This window comes from Lycium ferocissimum, chromosome 10, assembly GCF_029784015.1.
Source record: "Lycium ferocissimum isolate CSIRO_LF1 chromosome 10, AGI_CSIRO_Lferr_CH_V1, whole genome shotgun sequence".
NCBI lineage: Eukaryota > Viridiplantae > Streptophyta > Magnoliopsida > Solanales > Solanaceae > Lycium > Lycium ferocissimum.
In genome coordinates this window covers 741965-763493 of record NC_081351.1, presented here as the reverse complement: position 1 = coordinate 763493, position 21529 = coordinate 741965, and the positions used below count along the sequence as shown (strand labels likewise).

General features: G+C 34.4%; 1 protein-coding gene across 2 annotated transcripts; it reads left to right on the top strand.

Moving 5' to 3' along the window:
• The first annotated feature begins 14974 nt into the window (after positions 1 to 14974).
• LOC132035389 (probable UDP-arabinopyranose mutase 2) lies at positions 14975 to 20736 on the top strand. 2 transcript variants are annotated; one of them, XM_059425647.1, is made up of 4 exons: positions 14975 to 15385; positions 18643 to 18893; positions 19458 to 19626; positions 20064 to 20736. In XM_059425647.1, exons 1-4 carry the CDS (start codon positions 15074 to 15076, stop codon positions 20409 to 20411), a joined length of 1080 nt encoding a protein of 359 aa, XP_059281630.1. In that variant the 5' UTR covers positions 14975 to 15073; the 3' UTR covers positions 20412 to 20736. The 2 variants fall into 2 exon arrangements, with proteins under 2 accessions (XP_059281630.1, XP_059281631.1); XM_059425648.1 differs by lacking the exon at positions 14975 to 15385 and adding an exon at positions 16838 to 17050.
• The last annotated feature ends 793 nt before the right edge of the window (positions 20737 to 21529 follow it).

Here is a 21529-nt window from a genome sequence, read left to right as displayed (position 1 = left end):
TGCGTAATTTTTATTTATAACAATTAAATAAGATCTAACCATCAAAATATTGTAATTGTATATTTCATTCACTGTAGCAATAAAAAAACGTCTGGATAAACGATGCATTATAGAGAGGTCTCACTATACAATATTATTAAACTTTAATGCAACTTATAAATTAAGAAAAATTAATAACATACTTCCTATTAAACCACTCCGTTAAGATTTCATTCACAACTAAACCACTCCGTTAAGATTTCATTCACAACTCTTTTTTTTGTCAGGATTGCATTGACCAAATATTTTACTCCTTAATGAAAAGGTAGGTACAATAAATCTTTTTCTCAACTCAGAGGATATTTGACTAAGCTTATAAGCTGATCAAACTGACTTATAACCAACCGCTTCTTAACTTATTAGTAATTACAAGTACACTCATAAACTTCCCCAAGACTGTAATTTAGTCAGAATTAATTTCCTATTAAATCACTCTGTCAAGATTTCATTCACAATTTTTCTTTGTCAGGATTTCCATAAGCAATTTTTTTACTCCTTAGTGAAAAGGTAGGTAGTCAAATTCTTTTCTGGATTAGAGAAAATTTGAATAAGCTTATAACCTGGTCAAACTGACTAATCAACACTTCTTAACTTTTTAGTAATTGCAAGTACAGTCATAAACTTCCTCATAATTTAGTCAGAATTAACTTCATATTAAATCACTCTGTCAAGATTTCATTCACAACTTTTTCTGTCAAATCTCATTGACCAAATTTTTACTCCTTAGTGAAAAGGTACGTATATAAATTCTTTTCTAAATTATAGGATATTTGATGAAGCTTATAACTTGGTAAAATTGACTTATCAACACTTTTTAACTTATTAGTAATTTCAAGTACATTCATAAATTTCTCCCAAACTGTAATTTAGTCAGAATTAACTTCCTATTAAATCACTTCTTCAAGATTTCATTCACAACTTTTTCTGTCAGGATCGCATTGACCAAATGAGATATTCCTTAGTGAAAGCTAGGTGTGTAAATTCTTTTTTGAATTAAAGGATATTTGACTAAGCTTATAATCTAATCAAACTGACTTATCAACATTTCTTAACTTATTAGTAAGTGCAAGTACATTCATAAACTCCCCCCCCCCCCCCACCCCCAACTGTAGTTTAGTAGAATTAACTTTCTATATCACTCAGTCAATTTTTCATTCACAACTTTTTCTCTGTCAGGATTCTAAGTGAAAAGGTAGGTCTATAAATTATTTTTTGAATTAGAGGAAATTTGACTAAGCTTATAACCTGGTCAAACTGACTTATCAACACTTCTTAACTTATTAGTAATTGCAAGTACATTTATAAACTTTCCAAACTGTAATTTAGTCAAAATTATCTTCCTATTAAATCACTTTGTCAAGATCTCATTGACTAATTTTTGTCTGCTTAGTGAAAAGGTAGGTGTATAAAAATTTTCATGAATTAAAAGATATATGACTAAGTTTATAACCTGGTCAAACTGACTTATCAACACTTTTTAACTTATCAATAATTGCAAGTACATCCGTAAACTTTCCACAAACTGTAATTTAGTCAGAATTAACTTCCTATTAAATCACTCTGTCAAGATATCATTCACAACTTTTTCTCTGTCACTCTCATTGACAAAAGTTTTTACTCCTTAGTGAAAAGGTAGGTCTATTTTTTGAATCAAAAGGATATTTGACTAAGCTTATAACCTGGTCAAACTGACTTATCAACACTTCTTAACTTATTAGTAATTGCAAGTACATTCATAGACTTTCCGAAACTGTAATTTAGTCAGAATTATCTTCCTATTAAATCACTTTTTTCAAGATATCATTCACAATTTTTTCTCTTGTCAAGATCTCATTGACTAATTTTTTTCTCCTTATTGAAAAGGTAGGTGTATAAATTTTTTCATGAATTAGAAGATATTTGACTAAGCTTATAACCTGGTCAAACTGACTAATCAACACTTATTAGTAATTACAAGTACATTCGTAAACTTTTCACAAACTGTAGTTTAGTCACAATTTGCTTCCTATTAAATCACTCTATCAAGATATCATTCACAACTTTTTCTCATTCAAAATCTCATTGACTAAATTCATACTTCTTGATGAAAAGGTAGGAACATAAATCTTTTTCTCAACTTAGAGGATATTCGACACTGCTTATAAACTGACCAAACTGCTTATAAACTGACCAAACTGACTTATAACTGCTTCTTAATAAGTACGTTCATAAACTTCCCTCAAACTGTAATTTAATTAGAAGTAACTTACCTCAAAAAAAGAAAAAGGAACCAAAGCCCCTTTAAGGAAGAGGGAAGAAACAAATTCTTTAATCAACTGATGCAATAAATTACTACTAATCTATCACCATTCATAAGGTTTGAGCACATTTGTTGCATATGTGAAGCTAGAAAGAGTGACATTGTTATGTGGACTATCCCTACCTTGCACTTCTTCTTCATACAAAACCCAACAAGAACTAAAGGAAATAGTTATAAATACTTCCAATACTAGAATAAAGAATAAAGGGTCAAAAATACCCATCTACTTTAGAAAAAAGGGTCAAAAATACCCCTCTACTTTGGAAAAAAGGCTAAAATTTTCCTCCGTTATAAATTTGGGTCAAAAACACTCCTCCCGTCATTAAAGTTTTTAAATATACCCCTATCTTCCCAAAATAACTCGATTTCATTTTTAAACTCGCTCCATTTAAATCCGACCCAACTAAATAAAAAACGCATATGGGTTACCCTCTCATGTGCCTAGTGGCTTCAAATGTAGGACTCCAGAACAAGTTGGTCGCATATGGATTTTTTATATAGTTGGGTCGGGTTTAAATGGAGCAGGTTTAAAAATGAAATCAGGTTATTTTGGGGCATATGGAGATTTCATTTAAGACAGGGATATATTTGAAAACTTTAATGACTGGAGAGGTATTTTGACCCAAATTTGTAACGAAAGATATTTTTAGCCTTTTTCCTAAAGTAGAAGAGCATTTTCGACCCTTTTCCCTAGAATAAATGGAGTTAAATTTATAAAAATAAAAAATTTACTGTAAAATTTGAAAAAGGGAAAACAAAAGGAAGGCTAAAAAACAGAAAATGAAAATAGTGAAAACAAGATTTTGATTATATTTTTAGAATTTTTATGGCCTAACGCTAGTTTTAAAAAAAAAGTAAAAAAAAAAAAAAAAAATTCCGGAAAAAAGTGATAAATTGTCGTGGCCAAACAGGTCCTTTTCAGTAATTGCAAGTACATTCCTAAACTTGGGGCATTTGATTATAGGTGATGTTTTAGTTTTAAAATTGAAGGAAGGTGATTCAAGTTTTAATTATTGAGTAGAGGTGACTAAATTTGATTAGTGATTAAGGGGTTTTGAACTTGCCCAATAGTTTCATTTTTGACACTTTGGCCCTCTATTTTATTTTTAATATTTTGTCCTCAAGTTTTATTTTTAACACTTTGACCCTAAACTTTACTTTTAACACTTTGCCCTAAAGTTTTATTTTTAACATTTTGACCCAACCACTATAAACCCTAAAATACAAAAATCTGGAAAAAAAAATCCTCTTCAGCGCTGTTTCCTCCATTGTTGTTCTTCCTAGGGCTGTTCACAGTTTTGGTTAAAACCAAAACCAAACCGAAAATTTAACCAAACCGAATAAAAAAATCGACATTTGGTTTGGTTTGGTTTTAAATTCGAAAAACCGATAATATTTGGTTTGGTTATGGTTATAGTAAAAAATAACCGAATAAATAACCGAAACCAAACCGATAATTATATACATAAAATTTATAATTATTTATATGTATAATATTAACTTTTCATAAATAATTAAAGATATTTTATACCTTTTAATTATTAATTTAATTTTGGTTACGTATTTTTAAGGCCCATGTCTTAAAAGAATATGTCCAAGTCCAACAATCCAAGCCCAACTCTAATAAGTCGTAAGCATAAGGGTAAAAAGTAAAACCCTACTATCTCTTTTCATTTTACATTGCCATCGCATGTCTTTCCCTCAAATGAAGAAAAGTTCGCCCTTGTGGGCCGTGAGGAAAAAAGAGCTTCATAAGAAATTTGAAGAATGTAGAGAGAGAATATTTGAATTGTCACGGCTAGTCATAAATTGAAAAACCGAACCAAACCGACAATAACCAAACCGGTGGTTATTATTTTACTTGGTTTGGTTATGGTTTTAGACATTTAAAAACCGACTAAATTGGTTTGGTTATGGTTTTAACCAATAACCGACCCAAACCGAACCATGAACACCCCTAGTTCTTCCCATCTGTTCCTCGTGGTGCTTTCTTCTTCTTCTTCTTCTTCTTCTTGGTCCGCCCCCGCTTTCTTCTTCTTCTTCTTCTTCTTGGTCCGCCCCCGCTTTCTTCTTCTTCTTCTTCATCCGCCATTGCTCAAGAAAAAAAAATCATCTGATTTTACAATTTTTTGATTGAATGTCATTGGTGTAGCAAGCATTACTTCATAAGTGTTTTGGTCCATTGGTAAGTTAAACAATATCTGTTTCTTTCAATTGTTCATCCGGGGTATAGTTGCCTTATTTGTCGATTTTTCAGTATTCGTAGTTCAACGATAGAGTTGTTGCAAGTTCTAAATTCGTTGTGTAAGAGCTTCGAACTTTTGCATCATTTTGTTGTAGTCTAGTGTTTTATAAAAGAGTTGTTGATAAATTAAAAGTTGTTGCAACAGATTAGTAAATCTGTTGCAACAATTACAAAAATGTGAATAAATAATTTACAAATACCGTTGTACTTTATGCAATAACCGTGAAATCATTGGAGAGCTCTTACTTTTTCCAACAACAGTTACTTGTTGCAACAAGTATGATACTTACGATCAATTACAAAGAAATTTTGTTGGACATATTTTACAAGCTTGTTGGATGAAATAGATCGAGTCAGTCTCTAACAAATAAGTGAAGCTGTTGCAACTAGTAACCTAATTGTTGCAACAAGTATGTTATTTGTTTCAATAAGTCACTTAGTTGTTGCATTTTATTATGAAACATACAAAATCGGTTGTCTCCAACAAGCAATCAAGTAGTTGGAACAGGTTACATACTTGTTGCAACAAGTACGTTAGTTGTTCTAACAATTCATATAATTGTTTAATTTTGTTATGAAACAGAGACAGAGATCAAGCTGTCTCCAACAAATAAGTGAGTTGTTGCAACTACTAACCTACTTGTTGCAACAAGTAAGTTATTTGTTCCAACAAGTCACTTAGTTGTTGCATTTTGTTATCAAACGAGATAAACCGAACTCGTCTCCAACAAGTTACCAAGTAGTTGGAACAAGTTACATACTTGTTGCAACAAGTACGTTAGTTGTTCCAACAAGTCATATAGTTGTTCCATTTTGATATGAGACGAGACAAAATCTAAGTCGTCTCCAACAAAGAAGTTGGAAGTCATGTTGCAACTAGTAACCTTCTTGTTGCAACAAGTCGGTTATTTGTTCCAAGAAGTCATTTATAGTTGTGATTAAGTTAACTAATTGGGTCCAAAATTACAGGAAAAAACCACTCAATTATGAACTTAATCATAAATTTAAGTGGCCTTTGGGCTTGGGGTGGTCAAAGCTGTCACCTAGAGTAATTTCAACACTTGACATTCAAGCATTGTAATTACTAGTTGTGACAGCTTTGAACATCCAAGCTCAAAGGCCGCTCAAAATTGTGATTAAGTTAACTACTTTGGGTCCAAAATTTCTGAAAAAACTACTCAATAATTAACTTAATTATAAATTTAAGTGGCCTTTGACTTGCGCTGGTCATGACTGATTTTCTTAAAACAAAATATTTCAGGCACCATTAATGGGGGACTCATAATAATAGGTGTTGATTGCCATGGTGAATGGATCGAGGTGAACAATCGATATATTTGGCGATGGAAGGGTAGTCACATGTTAGAGACGATAGCGATGATCGTCCCAAGAGATGTTGAGTTTGATGATTTTGTGAACTTAATCATTAACTATTGTGAATTAACTTCGGAACCGAAAGACCTTGTCATCACTTACATGCATAGCTCTTTTGAAAACCAAAGGGTCTTGCCTTTTAAGATAACCGATCAGAGTCGTTTGCGTACTTATTTGAAAGATGTAGCTAGGCCCATTTTAAGGGTATACGTGGTTGGAAGCCCGGTCGAGAACCATAATTTAGCTCAAGACCAACAAGATATTCCAGATAATGGAAGTGCGAAGCCCATAGAAGCCAAGGAAGAGCCGATCCCTATACCCGAAGTTGCAAGTAATACACTGTGTGCTGCACAATCGTCACAGTCCAGCCATGTTCAAGATGATGAAATAGGTTTTTATAAAGGAATGTCATTCAATTCGCGAAGTGTGTATTGCTTTAGATGTGAACATCTGAAGTGCAAGTGGTGGCCAAGGGATGTGAAGCTTTTAAGTTCTAGTAAACACGGAAGAAGGTGGACAATGAGGGTTATGCGGAAAAACAAATGCTCCTTATGCAAAACAGTTGGCCACAAAAAAACAACATGTCCAAGTCGAAATGCTCCATAGTTGTAGATTGCATTGTGTTGTAATAATAGTTATCTGTTGGATCTTTATGACATTTTAATGTTATTCTTTCTTAACATGGTAATTTATATTGTTGGTGATTATGAACTTGGTTTATATGATATGTTGTTCGTGTTCAAATCACTAATGTGTATATTCTTGTTAATAAATTGTTGTACGCTTTCCAACAAGTAATGAATTTGTTGCACAGCTACCGTAACTTGTTGGGTTTTATCGAACAAGTAACAGGACTTGTTGCAGCAACTAGTAAGTTGTTGAACATATTACAAAAAATCGGAGTTTTTAAGCAGATGCAACTAAGTTATATGTTGGGTTTTTTCTAACAAGTGGAGTGACTCAAGTTTTAATTATTGAGTAGAGGGAATCAGCCACATTTAGTGATAAACAATTGGAATCAGCCACATTTAGTGATAAACAATTGGAATCAACCATATTTAGTGATAAACAATGAAAATCAAACAAGTGGAGTGACTTGTTACAGAAAAATGGGTAACTTGTTGGGTTTTATCGAACAACTAACAGGACTTGTTGCGGCAACTAGTAAGTCGTTGAACATATTACAAAAAATCGGAGTTTTTAAGCCGATGCAACTAAGTTATATGTTGGGCTTTTTCTAACAAGTGGAGTGAATTGATATTTTAATTATTGAGTAGAGGGAATCAGCCACATTTAGTGATAAAAAATTGGAATTAACCATATTTAGTGATAAACAATGGAAATCAAACAAGTGGAGTGACTTGTTACAGAAAATGGGTACTAAACTGGAAGCAACCATATTTACGGTTCTTGTCGTAATAGATACTAACCTTGCTGCAACAAGATACTACTTGATTCACCATATGTAGTGATCAATAAAGGAATCAGCCATATTTAGTGATAAACAATGGATATAACCACATTTAGTGATAAACAATGGAAATCAAACAAGTGAAGTGACTTGTTACAGAAAAAATGGGTAACTTGTTGTGTTTTATCCAACAAGAGTAAGGACTTGTTCAATAACTTACTCGGTTGCTGCAACAGATACAACACTTGTCACAACGTATACTAAACTTGCTCCAACAAATACTACATCTCATTTGATAACAGATACTACTTGATTCACCCATATTTAGTGATCAATAAAGGGAATCACCATATTTAGTGATAAACAATGGATATCACCACATTTAGTGATAAACAATGGATATACCACATTTAGTGATAAACAATGGATATCACCACATTTAGTGATAAACAATGGAAATCAAACAAGTGGAGTGACTTGTTACGTAAAAATGGGTAACTTGTTGTGTTTTATCCAACAAGAGTAAGGACTTGTTCAACAACTTACTCGCTTTGTCGCACAGATACAACACTTGCCGTGAACGGATACTAAACTTGCTCTAACAAATACTACATCCGTTGGTAAATGTATACTACTTGGTTCACCCATATTTAGTGATCAATAAAGGGAATCAGCCATATTTAGTGATAAACAATGGTTATCACCACATTTAGTGATAAACAATCGAAATCAATCATATTTATTGATCATTATATATACTTAAGCAATTTTTCTGGTGTTTTGGGTCGATAGATGATCAACTAAGTTCAATACACACTAAATGGAGTGATCATTGGAGTGAATTGATGTGAACTTCTTGATTCACCCACATTTAGTGATAAACAATGGAAATCAATCATATTTATTGATCATTATATATACTTAAGCAATTTTATGGTGTTTTGGGTCAGGATAGATAATCAACTAAGTCCAATACGCACCAAATGGAGTGATCATTGGAGTAAATTGATGTGAACTTCTTGATTCACCCACATTTAGTGATAAACAATGGAAATCAATCATATTTATTGATCAAGATATATACTTAAGCAATTTCATGGTGTTTTGGGTCGTGATAGATGATCAATTAAGTCAAATACGCACTAAATGGAGTGATCATTGGAGTGAATTGATGTGAACTTCTTGATTCACCCCCATTTAGTGATAAACAAAGGAAATCAATCATATTTATTGATCAAAATATATATCTACTACAATCATTAGTAATTTGTTGCAAATTCTTTCCACAACTATATGATCTGTTGCAACAGATTAGTAACTTGCTTCAGCAGATTATTTACTTGTTGGAACGGATTCTGAACTTGTTGGAACAGATTAGTAATTTGTTGCAACTTCTTTCGATTAATCGTATGATCTGTTGCAACATATTAGTAACTTGTTTCAGCAGATTATTTACTTGTTGGAACGGATTGGTATCTTGTTGGAACAGATTAGTAATTCGTTGCAACTTCTTTCCACGACTGTATGAGCTGTTGCAACAGATTAGTAACTTGTTTCAGCAGATTAGTTACTTGTTGGAACGGATTAATAACTTGTTGAAACAGATTTGTTATTTGTTGCAACTTCTTTCACAAATGTATTATCTAATGCAACAGATTAGTAACTTGTTTAAACAGATTAGTTACTTGTTTGGAACGGATTAGTAACTTCTTTGGAACAGATTAGTAACTTCAACAACTGTATGACCTGTTGCAATCATTTAGGCAACTTTTCTAAACAGATTAGTAGATTAGTAATTTTTTGCACCTTTTTTAACTACTGTACTATCTGTTGCATTTGTTGCAACAACATTCATAAATAATAATAAGGACAAAAAAATTGTTCAGTAGTAATTTGTTAAACAACAAATTTCGTGGCTCCAAAACTTTGTCTATCACACCCACCGCCCACCGCCACCGCATCCTCGCCACCGAGTTGTCGCACAATAAAGTCTCGGCTTCATCATGTTAGTGCCGGTAAGCAAATGCTCAATAAAAGCAAGTGAATACGATCCGCATGCCATTGCGCTTTCATTGCGGGGGAGATTCTCCTTCAAAGACAAATTTCCAAGCTTCGTTGAGCAGCCTTTTCAGGCAAGCGTTCAAACATGCCACTCTGCTTCAGTAGTTTCGGCCATAATTCAATGACTGGCTGGATGTGGATGAAGAACTCATCCACTTGGATTTTTGGGACGTTGCAGTCATAAACATTTATCACCCCCTCCTCAATTATGAATTCCAGGGTGACAAACTGTCTGACATTTATGTTCATGATAGTAAGCACCCTTTTGGCACCAACCCACTCGCGACCACCTTTGGCTGGTACAAGACATCTTACAAGAAGCGATAACATCATCATCCCATATAAAATCATCAAGCATTTGATTGAATGGAATAGCTTCCGCTGTGTGCTTTCATCCGACAACTCGTGTATCGCTTGAGCATGATATTGTAGAAGTTGAGATCCAAGATTATATCTCGTGGAAGCATAGTGCTCGTTGAAGGTGCTTTGCCTCACACGCATTAAGAGCATAATTTCATCAACATACTGCATTAAAAGTATAAGGAATGTCAGTCACTTGAACAACTAAGTGAGTTGTTGCAACAAGTGTACACTTGTTGCAACAAGTATTGGTCTTGTTGCAACAACTCTCCTAGTTGTTGGAGATTGCTTACTAGTTGGGTCTATTTCACCCAACTGCTGTAAACAATCTCCAACAACTAGGTGAGTTGTTGCAACAAGACCAATACTTGTTGCAACTAATACAACCAAAATAAGACTTGTTTCAACAAAAATAATTGTTGTTTTCAAACTTACACTGGCCAGCCACCAATCTTCCATGCTTGTCATTATCCTGAAGTCATCGGCCTTAAATTCATGCAATGAATACATCGTACCCTTGCTCTTCTTGGCATTGACGAATTTTTCAAGCTTTTTCATTTTTTGAGCATCTGCATGCTTATACACATTTACCTTTTTTAGATCAACAACAAGAAATGCCTTGTGGGGTGTAGAAGATTTCCTTGACCTAACATCGGAATCGCCTTGGAAATTGCTTTTCCTTCTTGCGAATGCGAATAGGAGTATAGGGTGAGGTCGCCTTCTTGGATGGATTGACACCCCTCTTGGATAACAAACTCTGTAAAGCGTAATTTGTGTCTTTTTGTGCATTCACCAACTCCTCAACATTTTTTATCAAATCATCCATTCGCCGCTTGCAATAGGTGCATTCACAAGCACATTTCGATGTGTCGGCACCAACAAAGGAAAATCTACCACCAAATCCGCCACAACTAACATCTCCATCAATTGGAGTTTGTCCACCGACATCACCACCAATTGGAGTTTGTCCACCAACAACACCACCAATTGGAGTTTGTCTACCAAAATCAACATCATCATCTATTATTTTTTCACCGGCAATTTTCGCCGCAACGTCATCAACAGCAGTCGACCACCAAAGAACAACACCACCACCACCAACATCTACCACAATCGATTCTCTTTTGATGGCCGTCACTCCAGCCAATTCTAATTTTATCCCCTCAATCATTTTATCAAAGAAACATTGTAAAGGCTCAAAGGAAGCAAGGAATGGCATCTCCAACTCCCGCATCGTCGGACAAGCCATGGGTGCACAACCTACAACAAAAAAGTAGATATATTAAAATGGTCCTAAATAATGAAATGCAACAGATGACTAGGTTGTTGCAACTTGTTGGACATTGTCATACTTGTCATACTTGTTGGACATTGTCCAAAAAAGTCATGCTTGTTGGACATTGTCCAACATATTAGTAACTTGTTGCTTATTGGACATTGTCCAAAGTTAGTAACTTGTTTGTCATACTTGTTGGACATTGTCCAACATATTAGTAACTTGTTGCAACTTGTTGGATAAAGTGTCATACTTTTTGGACATTGTCCAACATATTAGTAACTTGTTGCATTAGTAACTTTTTGGACATTGCGTATTAGTAACAAAAGTGTCATACTTGTTGGACATTATCCAACAGATGACCAAGTTTATTCTATATACATGTCTTAAGGCTTACCTCTTCCAAAGGAGGGTTAAAAAGATCAACACTCAATCTAGTGTTGCTCTTTGCAAAATGTACCATCTAAGCATTCTTGGAAAAGACACTTGAAGGGTAGTCCTTCACTTGTTGTCGGAGGTGAGGAATGGCTTCAAATGCCCAAGCCTAGAAAATAAGATACCAGCAAAATCAGAATGATGATAGAAATACAAAAAGTACAAGAAATTGACATTGCAAATGCTCTACCATGAAAGCCCAAGGGAAGCCATATAGATTGACTGTCTTCACTGTTGGCTTAAGCTCTTTCGATAAGTAGTCAACAATCAACTTGAAGCTTTCCCGCCCCATCCATGGTTGTTGAATGCCTCATAGTCCTCCGCAAGTTTAAGCAAACCAAGTGGTATGTTCGTACTTGTATCTTTTGCCATAAGAACACAAAGGCACAAACCAAACTAAACACAAGGATCGCTTATGCTTTTTTGACATGGTTTTGGACCGCAAATCTACAAGCAAACTTTATCTCCTTTGTAGCTTTTCCCAACTAACTCCACCAAACCAGTTTCACTGTTATCTTTTCCACCCTTTCCTACTTTCTTGGCTTCTTTGGCTGTCTTACTAGTCCGGGCTGGCTTATTCAATACAACAGTAGGAAGCTCACAAGGATGACATCTAAGGCCAGTAACTATGGCAAACTCTTTCAAGCCAAAGCACACCGGCATGCCACAATAATTAATCCAAAGCTCATCCTTTGCATCCGAAAGAATTCTACGCTTCATAAGCCCATATACCATTTTCATTTGAAACCGTGCACCGGTCTCTTCAGGCAGATCCAAATACACCCCAAAACAACTTTTCCTAAAGAAATCCTCCAACCCCTGCTTTTTAAGAATTAGCCTAAACATATCAAAGTTCTTACCCATGCCTGATTTGACCGTAAGATCAACGGTCAAATCATTATTTTCATTCAACGGCATCCTCACAGCATACTTGTCAATACTGAAAACCTTGACAACCTCAAAGAATGGAAGGTCCGTTATGATCTATGTTCAATCTACTAGAAGATTTCGCAATTAAATTGGCATTCACACTATTTCTCTTCTTTGTTCTTAATTCACGCTATGAACGTCGACAAGTTGAACCGTATTTTCGGAAGCACCGTCCTTTTCATCATCTTTATCCAATCCATCTACTCCATCAGCAGCTTTCTTCTTTTCTTCTAATTCTTCTTCACTTTGTTCATTTGTATCTATCGCTTCTTGGCTCGTACTTCCTCTCTTTCGAGGATTGATTGTCGTTTGGTCATTCTCTTTCCTCTATATTTGCCGATTCAACAATAGATTTTGCTAAATCAAAGCAAGATTCTCTAATGATGATTGCACTCTAGCTTTTTTATTATCTCTATGACCCTCGCCTGATTTCTCAACTTTTCTTTTGGCCGGAGACATTTTATCTACACACAGAGAAAAAAAAAACTTCAATCGATTAGTGCTTCATTCAAAGTAAACAGATAATAAGAAGTGCAAGCATTTGATCAAACAAAATACAACAAGTAATGAATTCCCCAACAACCGAAGAATTTGTTGCAACAAATGATGTAATCGTTGCAACAAGTGAATAGGTTGTTGCAAATGCATTCTTCAGCTTGTTGAATAAGTGATTAAGATGTGTATATCTTCTACAAACACAACCAAATAATCGAAGCAATGTCCAACAGATTTATAGTTGTTGCAACATATTGTATACTTGTTGCAACAAGTGTTTAACTTGTTGCAACAACTATAAATCATGGACATCTTCTACAAATGTAACCAAAAAATCAAGCTAAGTCCAAAGATTTGTAGTTGTTGCAACATATTGTATACTTGTTGCAACAAGTGTATAACTTGTTGCAACAACTAAAAATCTGTTGGATATGTTCTACAAACATAACCAAAAAACTGAAGCTATGTCCAACAGATTTGTAGTTGTTGCAACATATTGTATATTTGTTGCAACAGGTGTATAACTTGTTGCAACAACTAAAAATTTATTGGATATCTTCTAAAAACAGAACCAAAAAACTAAAGCTATGTCCAACAGATTTGTAGTTGTTGCCACATATTGTATACTTGTTGCAACAAGTGTATAACTTGTTGCAACAATTAAAAATCTGTTGGATATCTTCTACAAACAGAACCAAAAAACTAAAGCTATGTCCAACAGATTTGTAGTTGTTGCAACATATTATCTACTTGTTGGCACAAGTGTAGAAATTGTTGCAACAACTAAAAATCATTGACATAGCTTCTATAAATGAACAGATAAATACTAGGACAAGAACAAAAAAACCATCTATTTGGATATCTACTCCTAAACCCCGAACCATACCAGGACAACAACAAAAAAACCATTTATTTCACTACAAACACACAACAACAACAACAAAGAATAACAACAATAACAACAACAAGATGGATTTTATCCAAGCTTTTCCTAAACACTTAACCAAACCAAAACAACAAGTATCTACTTCCAAGACAACAAACAAATCGTCCACTACGTACACACAATCATACAAGTTAAACAAAATACACCAAATGTATGTGCAATAATTGTTTATCCTTTCTTTTCCTAAACCATACCATAACAAGACAACACCAACACCAACATCAACATCAACATCAACACCAACACCAACACTAACACCAACACCAACAACAATATTTAACTCCAAAATACACTAAATAGAGGGTTTTAAAGCAAGCAACCTCAAAGAAATGTCTACAACTCGTCAAACAAGTGTCAAGTTGCCGCAAAGAACTTACTCATCCGTTCCAAAAAGTCAACAAGATTGCAAGCCATTTTTTCGAAATCTTAAGGAGAAGAAGAACAAAAACATCACAAAAAACCATAATTTGAGAACAATGTACGCTATTTACAAACGCAAAAACCCCAACAAGTCAAACAAATACCCCAAATAAGGGTTTCTCGAACAAGGAACAACAAAATAAACAACATTGCAGACAAACCCATGTTCTTCTTCTTCTTCTTTTTCTACAACTAAAATCATCAATTTCTACCAAATAACTTTTGGAACAAGTGAAACAAAAACTTTACCTTGATATTAAAAAAGAAAGAAAGCGAAAGCAGCGGCAACTACATAGACGAGGGTGAAGAAGAAGATGACAAGAAAAGAGAGAGATGAGAGATGTCCAAGTGAAGGAGATTAACTGTTTGTTTGCTTGGGAGTTTTGATTTTGAAATATGGAAGAAGTGCGAGGGAGTTGTGGGAGGGAACGGTTTGGGATGTTTGAATAATGGGTGGGTGTTTTAGTATAATGGGTTGGTGTTTTGGGTTTTTTTGTAGTTTGTAAAAGATTAAGAAGTTTTAAAAATTACATTTTGAACCCCAATTTTCTTAATCCCAAATTTAATTGGGTTTTGATATGGGGTGGGCCCTACACGTCACCTTTAGTAATTTGGAGACTTTTTAGTCACCTTCAGTTAATTTTTTTGTGGACTAATAATCTCCTATATACTAGGACTCACAGCTCCAAGAAATTTACATAATTATAAGCTCTAATAAAGAAAACCTCACATTTCTCTCAAAAAACTTGCTAGTCCACTTTGGTCATCAAGATTCAGTGGCAATGGCAAGTTCAACACCATTATTGAAAGATGAGCTTGATATAGTAATACCAACAATTAGAAATCTTGATTTCTTGGAGATGTGGAGACCATTTTTTCAACCATACCATTTAATTATTGTTCAAGATGGTGATCCTTCAAAGACAATTAATGTACCTGAAGGTTTTGATTATGAGCTTTATAATAGGAATGATATTAACAGGATTTTGGGTCCTAAAGCTTCTTGTATCTCTTTTAAGGATTCTGCTTGTAGATGCTTTGGTTATATGGTGTCTAAGAAGAAGTATATCTATACCATTGATGATGATTGTTTTGTAAGTATACTGCAAAATATCTCTTTTCAATTTTTCCCCTTCATTTTTATTATTTTGTGCTGGAAAAATTGGATCTTGATGAACTTATTGAGGGGTTTAAGTATATCTATATCATTGATGATGATTGCTTTATTAGTATACTGCAATTTTTCTCTTTCCATTTTTGTCCTTACGTTGGAAAAGTTGGATCTTGATAAATTTTTGGTTGTTTTAAGTATATCTATATCAGTATACCAATGATGATGATTGCTTTGTGAGTATACAGCAAAATTTTCAATTTTCCACTTTGCCCTTCATTTTTTGTTATTTTGTGCTGTAAAAATTGGATCTTGATGAATTATTGGGAGTTTAAGTTTGTGATGGTGTTTGCTTGGTAGTCAGTTGCTGTTTTGAGCTAGTGATTGGGAAAAGTTGGTTAAGATGGTTTATAATTTATACTAATTTATATAGATCTCTTCAACTGAATGACTTTGAATATGCTGTTATTTTGGATCACAATGTGTCCAAGAAGAAGTATATATATACTATTGATGATGATTGCTTTGTGAGTATACTGCAATGTTTTTCTCTTTTCAATTTTGTCTTTTTATGCTGGAAAAATTGGATCTTGATGAACTTTTAAGTTTATCTATGCCATTGTTGATGATTGGTTTGCGAATATACTGAAAGAATTCTCTTTCCACTTCTGCCCTTATGTTGGAAAATTTGGATCTCGATGAATTTTTTTTTTGTGAGGTTTTAAGTATATTTATACAACTGATGATGATTGCATTGTGTGTATACTGCAAAGTCTCTGTTTCAACTTGTGCCCTTATGCTGGAAAAGTTGGATCTTGATGGTTTTTTTTTTTTTTTTTTTTTTTTAAATGATGATTGTTTTGTGAGTATACTGCTATTTTTTTTTATTTTTTTTTTCAATTTTTGCCTTTTTATGCTGGAAAAATTGGATCTTGATCATTTTTTTTGGGTGTTTTTAAGTATATCTACACCATTGATGATACGGGTATATATATATATATATATATATTTTTTTTATCAATTTTGCCTTTTTATGTTGGAAAAATTGGATCTCGATGAATATATGGGGGTTTAAGTTTGTAGTTGTGTTTGCTTTGTTGTCAGTTGCTGTTTTAAACGAGTTAAATTGGGAGAGTTTGCTTAAGAGGGTTTAGAATTTAAATAGATCTCTTCAACTGAATTACTTTGAATAAACATTTATTTTGGATTACATTGTGTCCTAGGAGAAATATATCTACACCCTTGATGATGATTGCTGCAAAGTCTCTGTTTCCATTTTTTCCCTTTATATTGTGCTGGAAAAATTGGATCTTTATGATTGTTTTTGGGGGTTTTAAGTATATCTATACCACTTACGATGATTGCATTGTGAGTATACTGCAATGCATACCACTTATGATGATTGCATTGTGAGTATACTGCAAAATTTTCTCTGACCACTTTTGCACTTATGCTCGAAAAATTGGATCTTGATGGTTTTTTTGTGTGTGGATGTTTTAAGTATATTTATGCCATTGATGATGATTGCTTTGTGAGCCTATGCTGCAAGTTTTCTCCTTCCGCTTTTGCCCTTATGCTGGAAAAACTGGATCTTAATGAATTTTTTGGGAGTTTTAAGTACATCTATACTATTGATGATGATTGCTTTGTGAGTGCACTGCAAATTTTTCTCTTTCCATTTTTGCCCTTATGCTGGAAAAATTGGATCTTGATGAATTTTCTTGGGGGTTTTAAGTGTATCTATGTCAGTGATGATGATCGCTTTGTGAGTATACTGCAGAGCTGTGTTTCCACTTTTGCCCTACATTTTTTATTACTTTGTGCTGGCAAAAGTGGATCTTGATGAATCTTTTGGGGTTTAAGTTTGTATGCTTTGTAGTCAGTTGCTGTTTTGAACTAGTTAAATTGGGAAGTTTTGGTTTAGAGGGTAGTTAATTGATGTAGATCTCTTCAACTGAATGACTTTGAATATGCTTTTATTTTGGATCACCTTGTGTCCAAGAAGAAGTATATCTATACCATTGACGATGATTGCTTTGTGTGGCAAATTTCATCTTTCCACTTTTTTCCTTCTTTTTTTTTATTTTTTTTTATTTTTATTCTTCTGTGTTGGAAAAATTGTATTTTGATGAATTTTTGGGGGTTTAAGTTTGTGTTTGCTTGGTAGTCAGTTGCTGTTCTGAACTAGTTAAATCAGGATAATTTCCTTAAGAGGGTTTGTAATTTATATAGATCTCTTCAACTGAATGACATCGAAATATGCTTTTACTTGGACCACAAAATAGGAGGTCTTATTAAGTGTATCTTGCGATCTGCTGTTATATATCATGTTTGCACATTTTGATGTATGTCATTTGTCATTGTTTAGTATGCCCTCCGCCTCAATTTATGTAATTGTGTTCGATTGAGTGTGAAGTTTTAAGAATGAAAGAAAGACTTTTGAAACTTGTGGTCTAAAACAAGCCATAGTTTAAAGTTAAATTGTTCAATTCTTTTTGGACCGATTAAAAAGGAAAGAGTGTCACATAAATTGAGATCCGAGCTAATTTGGAATTGAAGTGTTGCGGTTTGTTGACATCGATCTATTAAGCGTTTTTCTTTTGTGTAAGTTTTCTCTGGGCTTTGTGGGAAGATTTTAACTGATCTACATGTTTAATATGAAGTTAATCGGGCGGACAACTTATTCGGATACTGCTAGTACTATTTAAGATATTATCATTACTCTTTTGCTGCATAAGGATTCAGTTATTTGGTACATTTATAGATAAAAGAGGAAGCTCGCCTTGGTGCATTTGCCCCGATCTTCTAAAGTCTTCATTCTCTTGTTGTTCTTGTTCGTCTTTCCTTTTAGTTCAGAAAGCAAGGTCAATGTTGTCTGAGTTTTATTTGTTCACTACTGTTTGATCCGTTATGATATTTCCTAAATTGAAGGCCTAAATGTGATAGCCTTTGTTGATATGATGTTAAATAGTTTTTGACTCACATTTCACCTCCAAATTTGTAGCATTCTCTAATGCTCCCATGTCAATGATGAACTCCGTTTTCTATTGCCTTGATATCTTAGGGCTGCTTTTCTAGTGAGGGAACCTTCGGTCATAGGGCAAGAGATTGGCAATTCTGTCGCCCTTTTTGACTAATTCATCCAATTATTTAAGATTTACTAGATGGAAAGATTTTATTTGATTAGTTTTGGCATATTACATTTATTTGCAAACACGCTGAAGTAATGCTGATGTGCAGGTGGCCAAAGACCCATCTGGCAAAGATATCAATGCGCTTGAACAGCACATAAAGAACCTCCTTTGTCCATCTACCCCGCATTTCTTCAACACTCTGTATGATCCATACAGAGAGGGTGCAGATTTCGTTCGTGGATACCCTTTCAGTATGCGTGAAGGGGCTCACACAGCTGTTTCTCATGGCCTTTGGCTCAACATCCCTGACTATGATGCACCCACACAACTTGTTAAGCCTCGTGAGAGGAACACCAGGTTAGCGCATTTTCTATAAGCCAAAAGTTGTAGAGCTTATCTAATTAGTCATACTTGTAGCACCTTGGCTTCTTGGCAGAAATTATTAGAGCTTCCAAGTAGGGGTGCCAAAATTAGCCCATGAAAGCATGACCCACCCAACTCATTTCAGCCCATCTAAAAATTGGGCCAATAAGTAGCCCAAAACGTGCTGGTATGTAACCTTAACTAACTCATAGGAACCTTGTCAAAATATTTTCATAAAGACATTTTTTTATTTGATATATTATATGTAGCCGTAATAATACAGAATTTTTTATTAGGTACTTAAAAAATTATAAAAGAACAAACAATTAAATTAAAACTTAGTAAGAATTGGGCTTGTTGGGTTTTGACCCACTTTTTAGCCCAACCATTTCAGCCCATGCCCATTTATTAGCTTAGCCCATTTTGATACGCCCAAATCCTGCCCAATCCGCTCATTTGACACCCCTACTTCCGAGTTCATATCTATAAAGCTTATCTATCTTTTTACTCAGCTACGTTTAATTTCTAATTATTATCAATTTCTGTACTGTTTACCAGATATGTAGATACAGTTCTAACCATTCCCAAAGGCACTTTGTTTCCCATGTGTGGAATGAATTTGGCATTCAACCGTGATCTGATCGGACCAGCAATGTACTTTGGGCTCATGGGTGATGGGCAGCCAATCGGTCGTTACGATGATATGTGGGCTGGCTGGTGTACTAAGGTATTGTTAGTATATATCCTTTCTACCATTATTTGTCTTTGAGAAGTAGAGCACTTATTCGTCTATGTACCTTGTGATGTCTCATCAGTTTGTGGAGTTCTAATGTTTAAAATGGAAATTTCTTAGACGGTTATTTTAAGGTTTTTTTTTTCATTTTTGGCATGTCGGACGGAATTAATTACGGGTGCTAGCCAAAATATACAATACCTATATACACTGATTATGTATATTACATGCATATTTGTGTAACTATATGTATATTTTATGTATATAATATATGTGTATTTATACTTAATATACAACACCTAATCCTATACAACTGCTGGTTACTAGTCTCTTGAGCGGTCCAAAAATGTAATTATCCCTCATTTTAATGTCTAGTGGAGCACTTTTTACCATCGTTGAAGAAATCTTATATGTAATTGTCCAAATTGTAGGTCATATGTGATCATTTGGGCCTAGGAATCAAGACGGGTCTGCCCTACATATGGCACAGCAAAGCAAGCAACCCTTTTGTTAACCTGAAAAAGGAGTACAAAGGCATCTACTGGCAAGAAGAGATCATCCCGTTTTTCCAGGCTGTAACCCTTCCTAAAGAGTGCACAACTGTCCAGCAGTGCTACGTCGAACTCGCTAAACAGGTCAAGGCTAAACTATCCAACATAGATCCCTATTTCACGAAGCTAGCAGATGCCATGGTCACTTGGATCGAAGCCTGGGATGAGCTGAACCCTACCGGGGAAAACTTGGCCAAGCTATCCATCTCGAGTGGGAAGTCAAAGTAGATTGCAGTTAGCTTTTGGCCTTTTTTTTTCTAACGTCCTAACAGGTAGAGTTGGGCGGTCCTGGATAACTTATTTATCTATTTTACATGTTTAATTTGGTTGAGGATTTATTTCACACTGCTATTTAGACTCTAGCTTTCACTTCCGTCCTTTTGAGACATTGTGTTATTTATTCGTTAGACTTGATTCTATAAAGTTGAGGTTATTTATTCCGAGTAAAACTGTTTAATTACTTGCCAGCCAACCCTCTACTGCTCCCAAGTGTTAAATTCGTGTATTTTTTTGATGAATTCAGTCATTTAAGATTGATCTTTCTTATGCTAATCTCTTTGATTATAGCGCTTGACTGTAACCTTCGACTAGGCTACTTTAACTCGCAAGTCATGTTTAGCTTACATGCCGGGCAGCTCTGGTAGTTTTTCCACTTTTATCATCATAAAGTCAGATTAACCTTCTGGTTCCCGCCCTTCATCTCTTCATACCCTCTCGACAACCATAATTGGGAGTGAAGGCTTCTGTTGACAATTTTGTGCCATGGGCAATATCACCAAGGTATTACAACTTGTAACATCTTTGGTCTTAGTTTCCTTCAAGCATCTCTAATACATTTCAAACAGATAAAAACTTTCCATTCCTTTTCGAGTCATCTAGCTAATCTCAATGGTATTAAGCAAAAGGAGTAATGTTACAAAAAAAATTCACTTCACTTTAGACTCTAGCTTTGATTTCTGCAAATTCAACAGCTGAAATTCAAGAACTAGACATCTTTCATTTATGTCACTTCCTGTTTGTGCAACTAGACCGTCCCAAAATTTTGGTGAGTACAAACAGTTTGGATTCACCTTGGTTCTGCAATATTTCCTTGATCATTGTAGAAATAATTACGTGACATGGAAAACATTTAGACTGTATTTACGAAACATAGTTATAGTTTCAAAAAATTACAAAACGCATCTACATTTTAGGTTTTGCAGCAAATACATGCATTGATACAATATGTGTCGATACAATTCTTTCACCCGATTTGAGCTGATACAGTGCACTGATACAGCTGATATCCGCCTAATACAGCTCTTCCACGTAAAACATCAACTGTAGCTACTTTTTATAAATATGCA

Excerpts from the sequence above, each read along its gene's own strand:
- LOC132035389 (XM_059425647.1), top strand. The coding sequence starts at position 15,074 with ATGGCAAGTTCAACACCATTATTGAAAGATGAGCTTGATATAGTAATA. Across the intron at positions 18,894-19,457 it reads CCTCGTGAGAGGAACACCAG|ATATGTAGATACAGTTCTAA; the intron begins GTTAGCGCATTT and ends ACTGTTTACCAG. Across the intron at positions 19,627-20,063 it reads GGGCTGGCTGGTGTACTAAG|GTCATATGTGATCATTTGGG; the intron begins GTATTGTTAGTA and ends TCCAAATTGTAG.